At 45.6% G+C, this 18,636-nt stretch overlaps 1 protein-coding gene across 1 annotated transcript in view; it reads right to left on the reverse strand.

Moving 5' to 3' along the window:
- Nucleotides 1-18,636, reverse strand: part of LOC132381559 (zinc finger protein 585A-like) — a 74,551-nt gene that overhangs the window by 23,238 nt on the left and 32,677 nt on the right. Inside the window, exon 4 of the mRNA XM_059951060.1 lies at nucleotides 14,424-14,756. Coding sequence (XP_059807043.1) covers nucleotides 14,424-14,756 — 333 coding nt within the window. The remainder of the gene's footprint in view (nucleotides 1-14,423; nucleotides 14,757-18,636) is intronic.

Raw genomic sequence — 18,636 nt, forward strand, 5'->3', positions numbered from 1 at the left:
CAATTAGCCCGATGGAAGTTCAAGGAGCTGGGTTAGGTACAATAGACAGTGTTTTAAGCAAAGAGAGGAGGAATGGGCTAAGAATTCTATACTTGAATGTGCGTAGTGTCAAAAATAAGACAGATGAGCTTGAAGTTCAGATGAAAATGGGGAACTACGATATTGTTGAGATAATGGAGACATGGCTGCAAGGGGATCAGGCCTGGGAATTGAGTGTACCAGGGTATACGTGCTATAAGAGGGGGTGGGGTGGCCCTGTTGGTGAGGAATGAGATTCAGTCCTTAGCAAGGGGTGACTTAGGAACAGGGGAAGTAGAGTCTGTGTGGATTGAGCTGAGGAACAGTAAGGGTAAAAAGACCCTAATGGGTGTTGTGTACAGGCTCCCAAACAGTAGCGTGGATATTGGGTACAAGTTGATTAGGGAGTTAACATTGGCATGTGCTAAAGGTAATGCAGTCGTTATGGGAGATTTCAACATGCAGGTGAACTGGGAGCATCAGGTTGGTGCTGGACCCCAGGATAGGGAGTTTGTGGAGTGTCTAAGGGATGTATTTTTGGAACAGCTTGTGCTTGAGCCAACCAGGAACGAGGCTATTTTGGACTTGGTGATGTGTAATGAACAGGAATTGATAAGTGATCTTGGAGCCATTAGGAAGTAGTGATCATAACATGATAAGTTTTTATCTACAATTTGAGAGGGATAAGGGCAGATCAGAGGTGTCAGTGTTGCAATTAAATAAAGGAGACTACGGAGCCATGAGGGAAGAGCTGGCCAAAGTTAAATAGGTGGATGCCCTGGCAGGAAAGACAGTGGATCAGCAGTAGCAGATATTCTTGGGGATAATACAAAAGATGCAAAAGCAGTTCATTCCAATGAGAAGGAAGGATTCAAAGAGGGGGAAGGGGCCACAGTGGTTGACGAAGGAAGTCAGAGATTGTATAGCATTAAAGAAAAAGGAGTATGACAGGGCTAAGATGAGTGGGAATACAGATGATTGGGAAAGTTTTAAGGAACAGCAGATCTTAACTAAAAAAGCAATACGGAGAGAAAAAATCAGGTATGAGCTCAGTCTAGCCAGGAATATAAAAGGGGATAGCAAAAGCTTTTTTAGCTATGTGAAGAGAAAGAAGATAGTTAAGAACAATGTTGGCCCCTTGAAGAATGAATTGGGAGAAATTGTTATGGGAAACAGGGAAATGGCAACAGAATTTAATGCGTACTTTAGATCTGTCTTCACCAGGGAGGACACAAGCAATCTCTCAGATGTATGGATGGGCCAGGGTCATAAGGTATCAGAGGAATTGAAACAGATTGACATTAGGAAAGAAACTGTGATGAGTAGACTGATAGGACTGAAGGCTAATAAATCCCCGGGTCCAGATGGTCTGCATCCGAGGGTTCTAAAAGAGGTGGCTCAGGAAATTGCGGATGCATTGGTAATCATTTTCCAATGTTCCTTAGATTCAGGATCAGTTCCTGAAGATTGGAGAGTGGCTAATGTTATCCCACTTTTCAAGAAGGGAGGGAAGGAGAAAACGGAGAACTATCGGAGCCTAACGTCAGTCGTGGGGATGATGCTTGAGTCCATTATTAAGGACGAAATAGTGGCATATCTTGATGGCAGTAATAGGATTAGGCTGAGCCAGCATGGATTTACCAAGGGCAAATCATGCTTGACTAATCTGTTGGAGTTTTTTGAGGGTGTAACAAGGATGTTAGACGAGGGTAAGTCAGTGGATGTAGTGTACCTAGATTTTCAGAAGGCATTCGATAAGGTGCCACATAGGAGATTGGTGAGTAAAATCAGAGCTCATGGCATTGGGGGCAGGGTTTCAACATGGATAGAAAACTGGTTGGCAGATAGAAAGCAAAGGGTAGCAGTGAATGGGTGTTTCTCGGACTGGCTGGAGGTGACTAGTGGGGTACCACAGGGCTCTGTATTGGGACCACAGCTCTTTACGATTTATGTCAACGATTTAGATGAGGGCATTGAAAACTATATCAGCAAGTTTGCTGACGATACTAAACTGGGTGGCAGTGTGACATGCGAAGAGGACGTTAGGAGAATACAGGGAGACTTGGATAGGCTGGGTGAGTGGGCAGATACTTGGCAGATGTCATTCAATGTGAATAAATGTGAAGTTATCCACTTTGGAAGCAGGAACAAGAGGGCAGAGTATTGTCTGAACGGTGTAGAGTTAGGTAAGGGAGAAATGCAAAGAGACCTAGGAGTCCTAGTTCATCAGTCAATGAAGGTGAATGAGCAAGTGCAACAGGCAGTGAAGAGGGCAAGTGGAATGTTGGCCTTTATTACAAGGGGAATTGAGTACAAGAGCAAGGATGTCCTTTTGCATTTGTACAGGGCCCTGGTGAGACCACACCTAGAATATTGTGTACAGTTTTGGTTTCCAGGTTTAAGGAAGGACATTCTGGCAATTGAGGAAGTGCAGCGTAGATTCACTAGGTTGATTCCTGGGATGGCAGGGCTGTCTTACGCAGAGAGATTGGAGAGATTGGGCTTGTACACACTGGAATTGAAGAGATTGAGAGGGGATCTGATTGAAACGTTTAAGATAATTAAAGGATTTGATAGGATTGAGGCAGGAAATATGTTCCAGATTTTGGGAGTGTCCAGTACCAGAGGGCATGGATTGAGAATAAGAGGTCAGTTATTTAAAACAGAGTTGAGGAAGAGCTTGTTCTCCCAGAGAGTTGTGGAGGTGTGGAATGCACTGCCTCGGAAGACGGTGGAGGCCAATTCTCTGGATGCTTTCAAGAAGGAGCTAGATAGATATCTGATGGATAGGGGAATCAAGGGATATGGGGACAAGGCAGGGACTGGGTATTGATAGTGAATGATCAGCCATGATCTCAGAATGGCGGTGCAGACTCGAGGGGCCGAATGGTCTACTTCTGCACCTATTGTCTATTATCAAGCTGTGAGTCAGTCAGTGAACGACATCATAGTCCTGCCTCACTGAAGAAGCGCTCTTTTAAAGTGACAGTCAACAGTAAATGAAACCTGTGTGTTTGTAACAATACAGACTGACACACATTGACCCTCACACCCAGACACAAAGATGCACACACACACAAGCACGTACAAATATACACACAAATGTGTGGACATACAATGACAGGCAAAGGCACATACACAGCCAAACCACTCACTCACACATAGATATACATATACATACACATGAACAAACAATACATACAGAAGCACACACACCCACGGATGCACACATACACAGACATGGCTACACTTTCTTATCCAGCTCTCTGCTGTTTTTTTTGGCACGCTCTAGGTGATATGATTAAAACATGCGCAGCCCTCCTGCGAAAACTGCTGAGTTTGATGGCTATGCATTAGGATTGGGGCTGGTTCCTGCATGAGCCCCCAAATGTTGTTACTGAGACTAAGTCACTGAAGGAGGGTTCGTGGATATGAAAGTGTTTATTCATCACCACAAACAGACATTTTCTTGGAGACCATCTTGATTGACCATCTCATTCAAAAGTTTATGTTCCTGAGGAGAATGGTAACAGTAGATGATTCAATACAATTTCACAAGCTGCAATGACGTAATATATAATATCTCATAAATGGTTTCTTTCAAGTGCATATTTACAGTGGAAGCACATTTAATTAATAACACTCCTGAAGGTTCAGACAGCTTTCTTGGGACAAACCAACTCACACAAATGGTCTAAAAGCTTCTGAGAACAGAGAACCCAGATGCCCAATGTTACTGTTGTGAGAGTTGACACATGGATAGGTAAGGCACGTAGGGAGACAGATCATGTGACTGTCGGTGGGATCCGCTTAATATGGTGTCATGTTTGGCTCATACACTGTGGGCCGAAGCTCTTTTCTCAGAGCATACGTTCTCTCAATGGTGAAGAACATAGATAAGTTTTTGACTCAGGACAAAGTTTGGCACACTTCACACAAACAAACTGAGGGTGGTTACTGGTGAGTGATGAGATTACAGTCAGGTGAGCTGTGATCACAATTGGTGGAGAATCAGAATGGAGTGGTCGATTTGTGCTCAGTGGATAAGACTTGGGTCTGATGGTGACTGAAACAATATCCCCTTTGCTGAAAGAATGACTCTCACAATTTACACCCCCCCCAGTACTAACACAATTTCCAGTGTTTTCAGTTTCACAATTAATTCACCAAATTAATCATGATCTGTCATCGTGGGGATAGCAGTTGTCTGATGTAATCGGTTGGTAAATAATTTAAAAATCTTTATTTTTAAATCTGTCTCCGGGGAGTCGCTAAATGATATTAAAAATCCTAGACATGTACTGTCTCAACATTTCCACTTGAAAGATCATCTGCAGCACAGGGGAACAAATCACTGGACAGGGAAAGTGCTTGCAATGTGTGAAAGGTACAGGAATGTGGAGAAAACATTGTACATGTTCATTGCTGTCATTGGTGTTCCTGGTAAGTGAGCAAAGCAATTTATGTTTGGTACTTCTGTGTGTTAACTGGTGTGAGCCTGTTTATGATCATTTTACAGGCTTCCAAATTGATGCTCACTGCACAAATATCTGTGAGTGATATCGATCCTGTTAACTCAACATTCTGATTTTTCATATTTAATGACAATTGAATCTAAACCTCTCTTGTCTAACTCTTGGGATTGAATCAAATATTATTCTTGCCTTAATAACACCGTGCCCAGAGTGGTGCCAATGCTGGGGACAGGCAGTTCTCCAGGAAGGTGTGATTGGGAGAGTTAAACATTTTAGTGTTGACTGTTCTTGAGTTATTGATCTAAGTGAACACATGGTCCTTTAATGGCAATTTGTCGAGAGTTATACCAGTGCTGGGGATAGGCATTTCTCTGGGAAGATAGAATGGGAGGGTTTTAATGAGACCGTGTCCAGTGTTGTATGAGTGATGGGAACAGGCAGCTCCCTGGGATGGTGTGGCTGGAAGAGTTATACATTTCTGAGTTATTGATCAGAGTGAACACCTGGTCCCATTTTTCACATCTCCCTCTGGAGTCAGTCACTTACAGATTCCACTGCCTGTTGGTCAATAGTTGGGTCTGGTTACCTGAACCACTGTCCATAGATCTGCTGACTTAAAGAAAAGCTTTTGGCACACTGGCCTTCAGAAGTAAATGTATTGAATACAGAAGGTGGGATGTTATATTGAAGTTGTATATGACTTTGCTGGGGCTCCACAGGGGGACTGTCCTGTCTCCCTTTCTCTTCACCATCTACACCCCAGACTTCAACTACAACACAGAGTCTTGCCATCTTCAGAAGTTTTCTGATGAATCTGCCATAGTTGGATGCATCAGCAGGGGAGATGAGGCCGAGTACAGGGCTACGGTGGGAAACTTTGTCACATGGTGCAAGCAGAATCATCTGCAGCTTAATGTGAAAAAGACTAAGGAGGTGGTGGTGGACCTGAGGAGGGCTAAGGCACCAGTGACCCCTGTTTCCATCCAAGGGGTCAGTGTGGACATGGTGGAGGATTACAAATACCTGGGGATACGAATGGACAATAAACTGGACTGGTCAAAGAACACTGAGGCTGTCTACAAGAAGGGGCACAGCCGTCTTTATTTCCTGAGGAGAGTGAGGTCCTTTAACATCTGCTGGACGATGCTGAGGATGCTCTATGAGACTGTGGTGGCCGGTGCTATCATGTTTGTCGTTGTGTGCTGGGGCAGCAGGCTGAGGGTAACAGACACCAACAAACTCATTCGTAAGGCCAGTGATGTTGTGGGGGTGGAACTGGACTCTCTGACGGCGGTGTCTGAAAAGAGGATGCTGTCCAAGTTGCATGCCATCTTGGACAACATATCTCATCCACTCCATAATGTACTGGTTAGGCACAGGAGTACATTCAGCCAGAGACTCATTCCACCGAGATGTAACACTGAGCATCATAGGAAGTCATTCTTACCTGTGGCCATCAAACTTTACAACTCCTCCCTCGGAGTGTCAGACACCCTGAGCCAATAGGCTGGTCCTGGACTTATTTTCACTGGGCATGGTTAACATTATTATCTAATTACTTATGGTTTTATATTGCTATATCTCTACACTATTCTTGGTTGGTGCGGCTGTAACGAAACCCAATTTCCCTCGGGATCAATAAAGTATGTCTATCTGTCTGAGGCCTAATGTGGAGTACTGTGTGCAGTTGTAAACAAGGTTGAAAGAGTGCAGAGAAAATGACAAGGATGTTGCTGGGTCTGGAGGACCTGAGTAATAAGGGAAGAGTGAATAGGTTAGAATTGTATTCTTTAGAATGTAGAAGATTGAGAGGAGATTTGATAGAGGTATACAAAATTATGAGGGGTATAGGCAGGCATTTTCCACTGAGTACAAGCAAAGGAAGTGAGCCCTGCTGAAGAATCTCGGTCCGATATGTTGACTGTACTCTTTTCCATAGATGCTGCCTGTCTTGGTGAGTACCTCCAGCATTTTTTGTATGTGTTTCTTCCCACTGGATCACTCCTCAGCCCTGTCAGATGTTGAATATCCAGAGACTTGGACAGTCATAGTTACATCATTGAAACCAATCCCATCAGCGACTGCAGTCAGGATCTGCATCAATCATTGTTGTCCCTGCAGCTTGATTTTATCGCCGACAATTACCCACACATCGTATTATCTCCACAATGAAGAAGGCATGTTCGAGATAGTGTCTAATGTTAGATTAGCAGCTGTTCACTGACTCTTGCACTCCTGATCTTTAGCTGAAACCAGAATTCCACGAGAATGTGCTCAGTAATGCCCAGTATCTGTTTTCTTCTCTCTTTCCAGTGAATTTTGTGGCGATGGTGATCCTGTCCCGGGATAAGTGTGGCCTCTCTACCTGCACCATTCGCTACCTGCTGGCCATGGCAGTGGCGGATCTGCTGACCATTGTCACCGAGGTCATTTTGATTAGAATCAAATCGTATTACTTTCCACGGAGTTTTCTAAACATTACCCCTGTGTGCAGAGTTATCGAGATACCGAGGTACACATTCCCAGATTGTTCTGTCTGGTTCACTGTCGCTTTCACCTTTGACCGGTTTGTCGCCATTTGTTGCCAGAAGCTGAAAACAAAATATTGCACCGGGAGAATTGCAGCTGTGGTTCTAACAACAACCAGCGTAATGTTCTGTCTGAAAAACGTTCCCTGCTACTTCATGCGGGAAAACATAGTGATCATCGACAATGTACCGTGGTTCTGTAGGATCAAGGACAATGTTTTCACTGACCCCGGGTGGATAGGATATGATTGGCTCGATACGGTTTTAACTCCGTTCCTCCCTTTCGCTGTGATTCTTCTGCTCAATGCTCGGACAGTCAGGCACATTTTAGTGGCCAGTCAGGTCCGTAAGGGGCTGAAGGGTCAGAGCAAGGGGGAGAACCGTAGTGACCCAGAGATGGTTAGCAGGAGGAGGTCTGTGGTTTTACTCTTCACCATCTCTGGCAGTTTCATCCTCCTGTGGATGACGTACGTTGTACATGTCATATATTATCAGGTCTCGGGCATAGGATTCAATTTCATTGATTCTGAAAAGATCTTTCACTACTTCGGGGCTTTGCTGATGAATTTCAGCTGCTGCACAAACACATTTATCTATGCAGTGACTCAGTCAAAATTCAGGGAGCAGCTGATTAGCGCGGTGAAGTGTCCGGTCACCGCGGTGCTTCGGTTCATTAATAAAGCCATGGCCTGAGCACAACCCAGTGCCTCCAGTCCTTACATTCATCACCTGATCTGCTAGGTGTTATTCCTGAGGATATTGTCCTATCCGTTGCCAGCTTAGGGACATTAGAAGCAGCATAGTCCGTGAGCCAGTAGGGTTGGTCGATACCATCTGAGGGGAAGAATTGTCATAGTGATTTTTGGCAAAGTATACATCTCTACAGTTAGAAAATATAACCATATAACCATATAACAATTACAGCATGGAAACAGGCCATCCCGGCCCTTCCAGTCTGTGCCAAATGCTTACTCTCACCTCGTCCCACTGACCTGCACACAGCCCATAACCCTCCATTCCTTTCCTGTCCATATACCTATCCAATTTTACTTTAAATGACAATACCGAACCTGCCTCTACAACTTTTACTGCAAGCTCGTTCCACACAGCTACCACTCTCTGAGTAAAGAAATTCCCCCTGGTGTTACCCTTAAACTTTTGCTCCCTAACTCTCAACTCATGTCCTCTTGTTTGAATCTCCCCTACTCTCAATGGAAAAAGCCTATCCACGTGAACTCTATCTATCTCCCTTATAATTTTAAATACCTCTATCAAGTCCCCCCTCAACCTTCAAAGCTCTAAAGAATAAAGACCTAACTTGTTCAGCCTTTCCCTGTAACTTAGGTGCTGAAACTGAGGTAACATTCTAGTAACTCTATCTCTATTCTCTTTATTTTGTTGACATCTTTCCTATAATTCGGTGACCAGAACTCCAAATTCGGCCTTACCAATGCCTTGTACAATTTTAACATTACATCCCAACTCCTATACTCAATGCTCTGATTTATAAAGGCCAACATACCAAAAGCTTTCTTCACCACCCTATCCACATGATATTCCACCTTCAGGGAACTATGCACTATTATTCCTTGATCACTCTGTTCTACCATATTCTTCAATGCCCTACCATTTACCATGTATGTCCTATTTGGATTATTCCTACCAAAATGTAGCACCTCACACTTATCAGCATTAAACTCCACCTGTCATTGTTCAGCCCACTCTTCTAATTGGCCTAAATCTCTCTGCAAACTTTGAAAACCTACTTCATTATCCACAACGCCATCTTAGTATCACAGTAATATGTGATAGCATTGCACCAGTGCTAGCTTTATTACTTCAAATAAGTAATCACTTTTTGTATCTATTCCATATTAACATCAGAACTGCAGAAAATGTTACTCCACCCCCAAAAGGTGAAAAAACCTCATTTGGAGAGATCACTACTGCAAATGCAGTACTACTGTGATGCCTACATTGAAGAAGTTCAAATCTTCTCTTCAACGGGAGTTCAGTGAAACTCTCTCTCGCTGTTCCCCATCTATAATTTTTTTGGTCCTTCAACTTTTCGATCATATTTTGACCCAGACCCACTATTACAGCCATATATCCTTCCTCTGACTGTGTCTCCACCGCCAACTGACTCCAGTTGGTTTCAGGATCCATTTTCGAGCTTCTCAATTTGGACCTTCTGAGGATCCCAGGTACTCACATTTAATTGACTCTGCCTCCCGTTGTTTCTCCTGTTGAGCTCTGAGGGCGACACTCTCCACCATGAGAAGGTACCTGGCCTCCCTATCACAATCCCTTCCACGCCTCCGGGACACTTTCTTCTCCCTATGTAATGGACCTGTCCATTATTTTATCCTCCATCGGATCCATGCACGCAATCGCCGTTTCTTTGACTTTGTCACGTCCTGCAAGGATTGCTAGATCTTCCATCTGCAGACCCCAGAGCCTGCTGGCTCCACCATTAGCAGGCATGAACTTTGGATCGCTGCCCGAGTTGTCGATCTCGGCTGCCCCAGCAACCCAGGGCATATTCAAAACCCAGACTCCAGCACCATCTACGCGGGTTCCAATGACCATGGACATCTTCAAAGTGATTGTGCAGCCTCCGACTGCGACTCCAGCCTTGAACTCCAGGCTGGGTCTTCACATGCTGTGATTGTGACTCCCATCTCCCCCTCCCCCACCACTCTGCAATCCCTTCTCTCTCATATCCCATTGTCAGCTCCTGGGCCCTCAGAGGCTCCATCTTCCTCTCACCCCAACCCTTCCCTCTCCACTGACACTACTAGCCTCCCTCCCCCCTCTGATAACATCTCTCACCTGTGCCGGGTCGTTACCATTCCCTCCAACCTTCAACTTTCTGAGGCAGAGCGCTCTGTCCTCAGTAAGGGCCTCAGCTTTGTCCCCCTTTGCCCACACCTCAGCGAGTTCCGCGTACACCATGATGTTGAACTCTTCTTCCGCCATCTCCGTCTCCGAGCTTACTTCTTTGGTAAGGACTGTCCTACCCCCACCGATGACCCCTTCTCCCGTCTTCAACCCTCCTCCTCTTCATGGACACCCTGCTCTGATCTTCTGCCTGCTCTGGATCTCTTTATTGATAACTGCTGATGGGACATCAACCGTCTTGACTTCACCACACCTTGTTCCAATTCCAACCTCACTCCTTCTGAACGCTCTGCTCTCCTCTCCCTCTGCACCAATCCCAACCTCACTATAAAACCTGCTGATAAGGGGGGTGCTGTTGTGGTCTGGCGTACTGACCTCTACCTTGCCGAGGCACAGCGACAACTCGCTAATACCTCCTCTTATTTACTCCTCAATCATGACCCCACTAAGGAGCACCAGGCCACTGTCTCCCACACCATCAAACCTTATCAGCTCTGGGGATCTCCCATCCACTGCCACCAACCTCATTGCTCCCACACCATGCATTTCCCATTTCTACCTGCTACCCAAGATCCACAAACCTGCCTGTCCAGGTAGACCATTGTCTCAGCTTGCTCCTGCCCAACCGAACTTATTTCTGCATACCTTGACACTGTTTTATCCCCTTTGTTCAATCCCTTCCCACCTACGTTCTTGACACTTCTCACGCTTTGAATTGTTTCAATGATTTTAAGTTCCCTGGCCCCCACCGCCTTATTTTCACCATGGACGTCCAGTCCCTATATACCTCCATCCCCCACCAGGAAGGTCTCAAAGCTTTCCATTTCTTTTTGGATTCCAGACCTAATCAATTCCCCTCTACCACCACACTCCTCCGTCTAGCAGAATTAGTCCTTACTCTCAATAATTTCTCCTTTGGCTCCTACCACTTCCTCCAAACCAAGGGTGTTGCCATGGGCACCCGTATGGGTCCCAGCAATGCCTGCGTTTTTGTTGGCTTTGTGGAACAGTGCATGTTCCAAGCCTATATGGGTATCCATCCCCCTCTTTTCCTTCGCTACATCAACGACTGCATTGGCGCTGCCTCCCGCAAGCATGCTGAGCTGTTTGACTTCACTAACTTTGCCTCCAACTTTCACCCAGCCCTCAAATTTACCTGGTCCATTTCCGACACCTCCCTCCCCTTTCTTGATCTTTCTGTCTCTATCTCTGGAGACAGCTTATCTACTGATTATCTCCTATAAGCCTACAGACTCTCACAGCCTCCTGGACTATTCCTCTTCCCACCCTTGCAAAAATGCCATCCCCTTCTCGCAATTCCTCCGTCTCCACCACAACTTCTCTCAGGATGAGGCTTTTCATTCCAGGATGAAGGAGATGTCTTTCTTTTTTAAACAAAGGGGTTTCCCTTCCCCCATCATCAACTCTACTCTCAAATGCATCTCTCCCATTTCACGTACATCTGCCCTCACCCCATCTGCCTGCCACCCCACTCTTGATAGTGTTTCCCTTGTCCTCACCTACTATCCCATCAGCCTTCGGGTCCAATGTATAATTCTCTGTAACTTCCGCCACCTCCAACGGGATCCCACTACCAAGCACATCTTTCCCTCCCCCCCTTTCTACTCTCCACAGGGATTGCTCCCTATGCAACTCCCTTGCCCATTTGTTCCCCCCCCCCCCCATCCCTTCCCACCGATCTCCCTCCCGGCACTTATCCTTGTAAGCAGAACAAGTGCTACACCTGCCCTTACATTTCCTCCCTCACCACCATTCAGGGCCCCAGACAGTCCTTCCAGGTGAGGTGACACTTCACCTGTGAGTTGGCTGGTGTGGTATACTGCGTCCAGCGCTCCCGGTGTGGCCTTTTATATATTGGAGAGACCTGACGCAGACTGGGAGATCATTTTGCTGAACACCTACGCTCTGTCTGCTAGAGAAAGCAGGATCTCCCAGTGGCCACACATTTAATTCTACATCCCATTCCCATTCTGATATGTCTATCCATGGCCTCCTCTACTGTCAAGATGAAGCCACACTCAGGTTGGAGGAACAGCACCTTATATACCGGCTGGGTAGCCTCCAACCTGATGGCATGAACATTGATTTCTCTAACTTCCGTTAATGCCCCTCCTCCCCTTCTTACCCCATCCCTGACATATTTAGTTGTTTGTTATTTTTCTCTCTCTCTGCCCATCTGCCTGTTCTCCATTTCCCTCTGGTGCTCCCTTCCCCCTTGCTTTCTCCCGTGGTCTCCCATCCCATGATCCTTTCCCTTCTCCAGCTCTGTATCCCTTTTGCCAATCACCTTTCCAGCTCTTAGCTTCACCCCACCCCTTCCTGTCTTCTCCTATCATTTTGCATTTCCTCTTCCCCCCCCCCATTACTTTTAAATCTTTTAGTATCTTTTCTTTCAGTTAGTCCTGACGAAGGGTCTCGGCCCGAAATGTCGACAGTGCTTCTGGCCTCTTGTGTTACACCAGCGTTTTGTGTGTGTGTGTTGCTTAAATTTCCAGCATCTGAAGATTTTCTCATGGAGAGATTTCTGGAGTTTTATCAATGTCATGATATTTTCTATATTGTATCAAATCAAAACAATCTTAAGCTTTTGTCATAGCATATAGAATTACAGTACAATAATTCAAATGTGGGGTTCCACACGGCCCCATTTGGTTGTAAAATGAATATATTTAATCAAAGACTGGTTTCCATACTTTGTTTTCCATACTTTCATAACCTATTAATAATCAGAATCATTTTTCAAGTCTTCCACGTCTTCATCTGAACTTTCCACACTCTCTGAGGTGGATGCCTGGTGCTCACAGTCTGCCAGTCTACACATGTCGGAACACCTGAGGCCATTTGCAACACACATACATCTTGGGAATGAACATTTTTTTTGGACAGTTACAGACCAGTAGATCCAGGATGGTATCGGTTGCTGGCTTGGCCTTCCATCCAGTGCACCATCAACTGTTCAGCTTCGTCTTCTTTCTCCATCTTCCATCCTCTGCCAACAGGGCTTGGTACTTGTGGATCCTTCTCCAAATACCATTCTGGTAGTTGGCTCACTGTGCATGTTTTGTTAAGCAGTCCTTGCATGGTGGGAGTTCATGACTTCTGATTTCACCCTTTTTGGCCCAAAAAAGTTGATACCTGAGCTCATTGACCTTGGTGGTCGATGATTTTGGGGCATACAGGAAACATGTAAATGCCTCCAGTTTGTCCATCAGTTCTGGGGAGAGGTCCCATTCCTGACCCAACTCTACGAAAATGTCCTGAGATTCTGTTGTTGGTCAGAAGTTTTAGGGCATTTGTCTTTCCTTTGCCTGCAAAAGTGCTTACAGTGTCACATGCTGTATATGCGTGCAACCCAATGAAAGCCCTACAAACCTCTACGCCAACAGTGGCAGCAACCTTCCTGATGTCTACAAGCCTTGTACGGGTTCTAGTGCCACACCTTTGGAACAAGGGGGGCTCAGTCTTGTCACAAAATGCTAAGGATGTGATAAAGATATCTGCGTCTTCTGAGCAGATCACTACAGATTGGTATCTCTCTCTTGTGGCATGGGCAGCATGGAGAAGTAGGCAGCCATCTGTTTCTTGTTGACACTGAAGATCTGACACCTCCTCACTGTCTTGAGATGCGATTCTGTAACATTTGTCATTCACAGCTGCATACAGAATCTTCTCCTGTAGCTTTGCTCTGTACTCCGCCTTCCTCCATTTCTGGACAATGAAGCTAATGAGACTATTTTTGTTACTGACTTTGGTCAGGAAGCTCCTCCACTGCCTCACCATCTGTGTGCCTGTGTTACCTTGCAACTCATGACCAGTCTCTTCACCCTGTAGAGATCTTTCACTATTCTTGATAGAGTTCTCCTTGTACGTGTCGAAGGCAACATCTATTCTGCTACTCTGACTGCCTTCCCTGAGAGCCAAACCCAGAATCGTTGTGGCAACGTCTCTGAAAGTAACTTGATCACCTTTCACTCTTGGGCCATGTTCTTTCCATCAGCCACTGTAGCAGAGTTTCCTGGGAGTTGCTCTTCTACTGCTACATCTTTCTGCAAGGTTGTGGCTAAAGTAGCTTTATTTGTCTTTCTCAGCAATACCTTCTGGTGTTGGCAGGGCCCAGGGCAATGGTCCAAGGGGATGAGAAAGGATATCCTCCATACATAGACTGCACCCCTGTGCCATCACTATGATGCGTCCAAACAAAGACCTGTCTGCTTTCAAGATGATTGCCCTCCCATTTGATTTCACTTCTCTCTTCTTACACATATCACTAAATGTTTGCAGCTTGTTGGTTTTTATTGGGTCATGGAAGTTCTTTGCTGGTGGGTCTTCCTCTAGTCTCTCAGCCTTGAAGGTTGCACAGCATTGCTCACCAATCCCATATGCCTTCATCAGGTCGGAGACAATGTCCTTGGGGGCTGCCTTTGCGAAGGAGGTCCCGCTTCTCTGCAAATGAGTTGACCCATTCATGTATGAGGCTAACCACTGCTGAAAGAGCTTCCTCATCTTTCTGGATTCTTGGCTGCTGTAGCTCCGCATGACAAAGCTCTGATCTGTTGCCTTGCATCATCTCCCTGAACTGTCCCAGGAATGCACTGCGGTGCTCAGCTGTTAGGTAGTAACGCTCGATAGCTCCGGCACTCAGGCTGAACCGTGATGTGCCTCCAGGAGTCTGTGTGTCTTTGTTCACTGTGGCTTCAATAGCCTGGTCCACAGGGATCTGCCCAAAGGGGCTGTTACTTGACAGCTGCACTGAGAGTTGGCCTGTCTGGAAGGCCTCACACACAGGAGGATTCTTCTCTGGGAGGTTCATCATCTGAACAAAGTGAGGGGACAGGTACCTGGCATAATTCATCTCATCTTAGACAAAGCACCATGGGATCATGGTTCTTATAGCATGGAGGTGCAACTCCCAGTCCCTCTCACGAGAGGCGCGCAGAAGCCCAAGTATTACGTTCTCTGCCATGTCAATGCTGATATCCAGAATGCGGATAGCTCTCCATTGTGATGGAGGTGTTCCAGAAAGTCTGTCCACAGGGTTATCAGCTCAGCCAAGAGCGGACTTTGCAGCGGATTGTTCAACTTCTGTTGGTTCACGTCACAGGCCGTGTGGTCACATGGTCTAAGAATGATTTGATTGTCCCACTCCTCTGTGGAACATCGTCCTCAGCCCACGGTGTGAACTCTGCCCATGCCAGTCTCAACAGCGCTTCATAGATGTACTTGTGGATCCTGACAACACGATTGTGGTGTTTACCATCAAGGGCTGCATTGATGGACCCTTCTATGACAATTCCAGCCTCTATGCGTACGTCCTTCAGACCAGCATCCCAAAATGGCTTTCCTAGGATGGCTAAACTACCACCGCTGCAATGCTCTCACATATTTTCTAGCACTAGGGGTGTATACCTTGCCAAAAATCACTATAAGAATTAATCCCCCAGATGGTATGGGTGGCCCAAATTTGGGGTCCTGGCTCACTGACTAGCAGGGGTGTAGACCGCAAGAGGATAGAGGAGAGATGATTGAGATCAAAGGGGGAAGGGGACAGGGAAGTGGTTGTGAGGGGAAGACGTGACAGAGTGGCTGAGTGAGGTGGTGAAGCAAGAGCGGTGCGTGCATGGGTGAGTGAGGAATGGGAGACTGGGGGAACGAGTGAGTGTGTGTGTGTGTGTGTGTGTGTGTAGCGAGAGAGAGACAGAGGGAGAAAGGGAGAGGGAGAGAAAAAAATGTAGAAAAGACTTATGAGGATGTTACCAGGACTAGGAGGCCTGTGCTAGAGGGAGAGGTGACCAAACTGGGTCCTTATTGCTTGGAACTTAGGAGAATGAAAGACAAGCACATAGAAACAATTGAAGTTACCAGAGGCTCAGATAAGCTGGCCTGTGACAGTTGAAGTTCCCACTGACTATTGGGATCTAAAATACAGCCCCAATAGAGCGACATGCCTTGTTTCTAAGTTCTACCCACTGTGGGGCTGGTGTTGGGAGAGGGGAAGGCAACTCATATGCAATTCACAGGTATTTTCATAGTTTTGCAACCAGTATACAGAGCACCGTGGTGCTGCCGTGTTGGGATCCCATTTCTGGGATCAGCACACAGTCACCGTGGGTTCATAGGATTTTGTGAATAAAATGTGCCTAGCTCATTTTATGTGCTCAACAAAAGCCACAGCCCTTTACTTCCATTATGAACAAACCAAAAGCAATCATCTTACACTCATGCCATTGCATCAGGCACCATCTCTTAAAGTGAAGTCAATGGCAGTGTCTGTGAATTATGTACAGCAGTTTCTATTTGTGTCATTTGTCACCCTTTACATTTCCCAACCATTGCATCATGACAGTGGTTCCTGTGGTGGCAGAGGGAACATAGTGTTGCATCACTGTCAGTTTTGGGATCAGTGCACAATCACTATCTAGTCTCGTTCTGACTAGAGTCCGCCAGTCCCAGCAACAAAAGTAGTCAATCCTTATCACACTTTCCTAGGTTAATCACATCCTTCCTGAGGTGGGTAACCAGAGATGCAGACGGTACTCCAATTGTGATCTCACTAACATAGAACAGAACAGCACGGGAACAGGCCCTTCTGCTTGCTGCTTTGCTCTGAACCAATTGAACTAGTAATTTTGTGCCTTATTAAAACCAATCCCTTAAACGTACACAAGGTCCACATCCTTCCATTCTCTTCTATCGCATCTGCCCCCACCACCAACCCTGGCATTCATTCCACACACTCACCACTATGAGTATGCAAGATAAAACTTGCAAAACACATCTCCTTTAAAGATTCAAAGTCAGGTTTAACATTACTGTCTTATTTAACTTGATCTTTCACAGCAGCAGTGTAGGGAAAAGATATAAAATTACACAAAATTACAAAAGAAGTAGTGCAAAAAAGGAATACTAAGGCAGTATTTCCCCCTTCACCTTAAATGCATGCCCTCTGGTATTAGACCTTTCCTCCTTGGGGAAAAACTACTGGTTGCCCACTCTGTCTGTGCCTCTCATGTCCTTAAAAACTGTCAGGCCTCTGCTGCTCCAGAGGAAATATCCCTAGACTGTCGAATCTCTGGTTATCCGGGCAGCATCCTGTTAATCCTCTTCTGCTCATCATCCAAATCCTCCACATTTCTCCTGTAATGAATGAAATTCTCCAGATGTGGTGAAACCAGAAACATATAAAACTGCAACATAACTACCTGACTCTGGAACTCAGTGCCTCAAGCTGGCCAATGACGCCTTTACCAACCCTTCACCCTGTGCAACCACTTGCAGGGAGTTATGAACTGGGATCCCAGAATCCCTTTTTAGATCAACATTGTACATCAACACATTCCAATCTGGGCCCATGACATAAGCCCCCCCCCCCCCCCCCCACCAATCCTGGTGAATCTCCTCTGCAGTCTTCCTTCCAACACAAATCATCCTTTATATGGGATGCTAACCAGAACAGAATGCAACATTTCAAGAAACTTGGCGTGTCAGGCAGCATCTATTGAGAGGAAGAGAGTCGACGTTTTGGACGAGACCCTTCCCTTTCAATATTGACACAGGCCCTTCCATGCCAACCAGGTGCCCACCTAAACTAGTTCCATCTGCCTGTGTTTGACCCATCTCCTCCGGGACAGGGAGTAGCTTGAATGTACATCTCAGTCACATGGGCACAACGGCTGAAGGATCTTCTCCTTGATATACGAGTCCATGACTAAATTTTTCCTGTTCAGTGCTTATCCAAAATGTCATTTAAATAATTTATATAAGTACAGAACCACTAAGGAGACAGTGTTTGGTCTCTTACAGAGCATTAAGATGGATAATTTTCCAGACCATAGTGGTACATTCTGCAGATTATTGAGAGAAGCAGGAGAAGAGATTACTGGGGATTTCACCAATATATTCGTGTTCGCTCTAGCCGCAAGCAAGATCCCAGAAAATTGGTGACTAATATTATTCTATTGTATAAGAAGGGGGAAAGATAATCCTGGAAAATGTAGACTGGTGAGTCTCACGTCTGTGGTAGGGAAGTTACTGGAGGGGATTCTTAGGGATAGGATGTAGAGTTATCAAGCACCACAGCACAGTACAGGAAGTGTTTTCTGGCCTAGTCCCATTTAGCTGTACTGAGACCATTGCCCTTCATATCCTTCCCACCCATGAACCTATTGAGATGTCTCCTAAATGCTGCAATTGATCCTTTGTCCACTACTTGCTCTTGCAGCTCTTTCCACACTCACACCATCCTTCAAGTGAGTAAGTTCCATCACTTGTTTCCTTTAAACATTTCACCTTTCACTTTTAATCTATGACCTATTGTTCTGGTCTCACCAAACTTGAGGGGAAAATTCTCAGTTAGGATGAGACTACACTTATTGCATCTTTCCCTTTAACTCAGATCCTGAAGTGTATCATTATAAATTTCTCTGTCATCTTTCAAGTTCATTGATATCTTTTCTGTTTCGGTGACCAAAACTGAACACAATAATCCAAGTTAAGGACATAAGACGTAAGGGCAGAATTAGGCCCTTCAGCCCATCAAGTCTGTTCCACCATTCCATCATGGCTGGACCCAGATCCAATTTGACCCCATACACCTGCCTTCTCCCCATATCCTTTGATACCCTGACCAATCAGGAAACAATCAACTTCTGCCTTAAATATATCCACGGACTTAACTTCCACCACAGTTTGTGGTG

The sequence above is a fragment of the Hypanus sabinus genome, chromosome 26, assembly GCF_030144855.1.
Source record: "Hypanus sabinus isolate sHypSab1 chromosome 26, sHypSab1.hap1, whole genome shotgun sequence".
NCBI classification, from domain to species: Eukaryota; Metazoa; Chordata; class Chondrichthyes; order Myliobatiformes; family Dasyatidae; genus Hypanus; species Hypanus sabinus.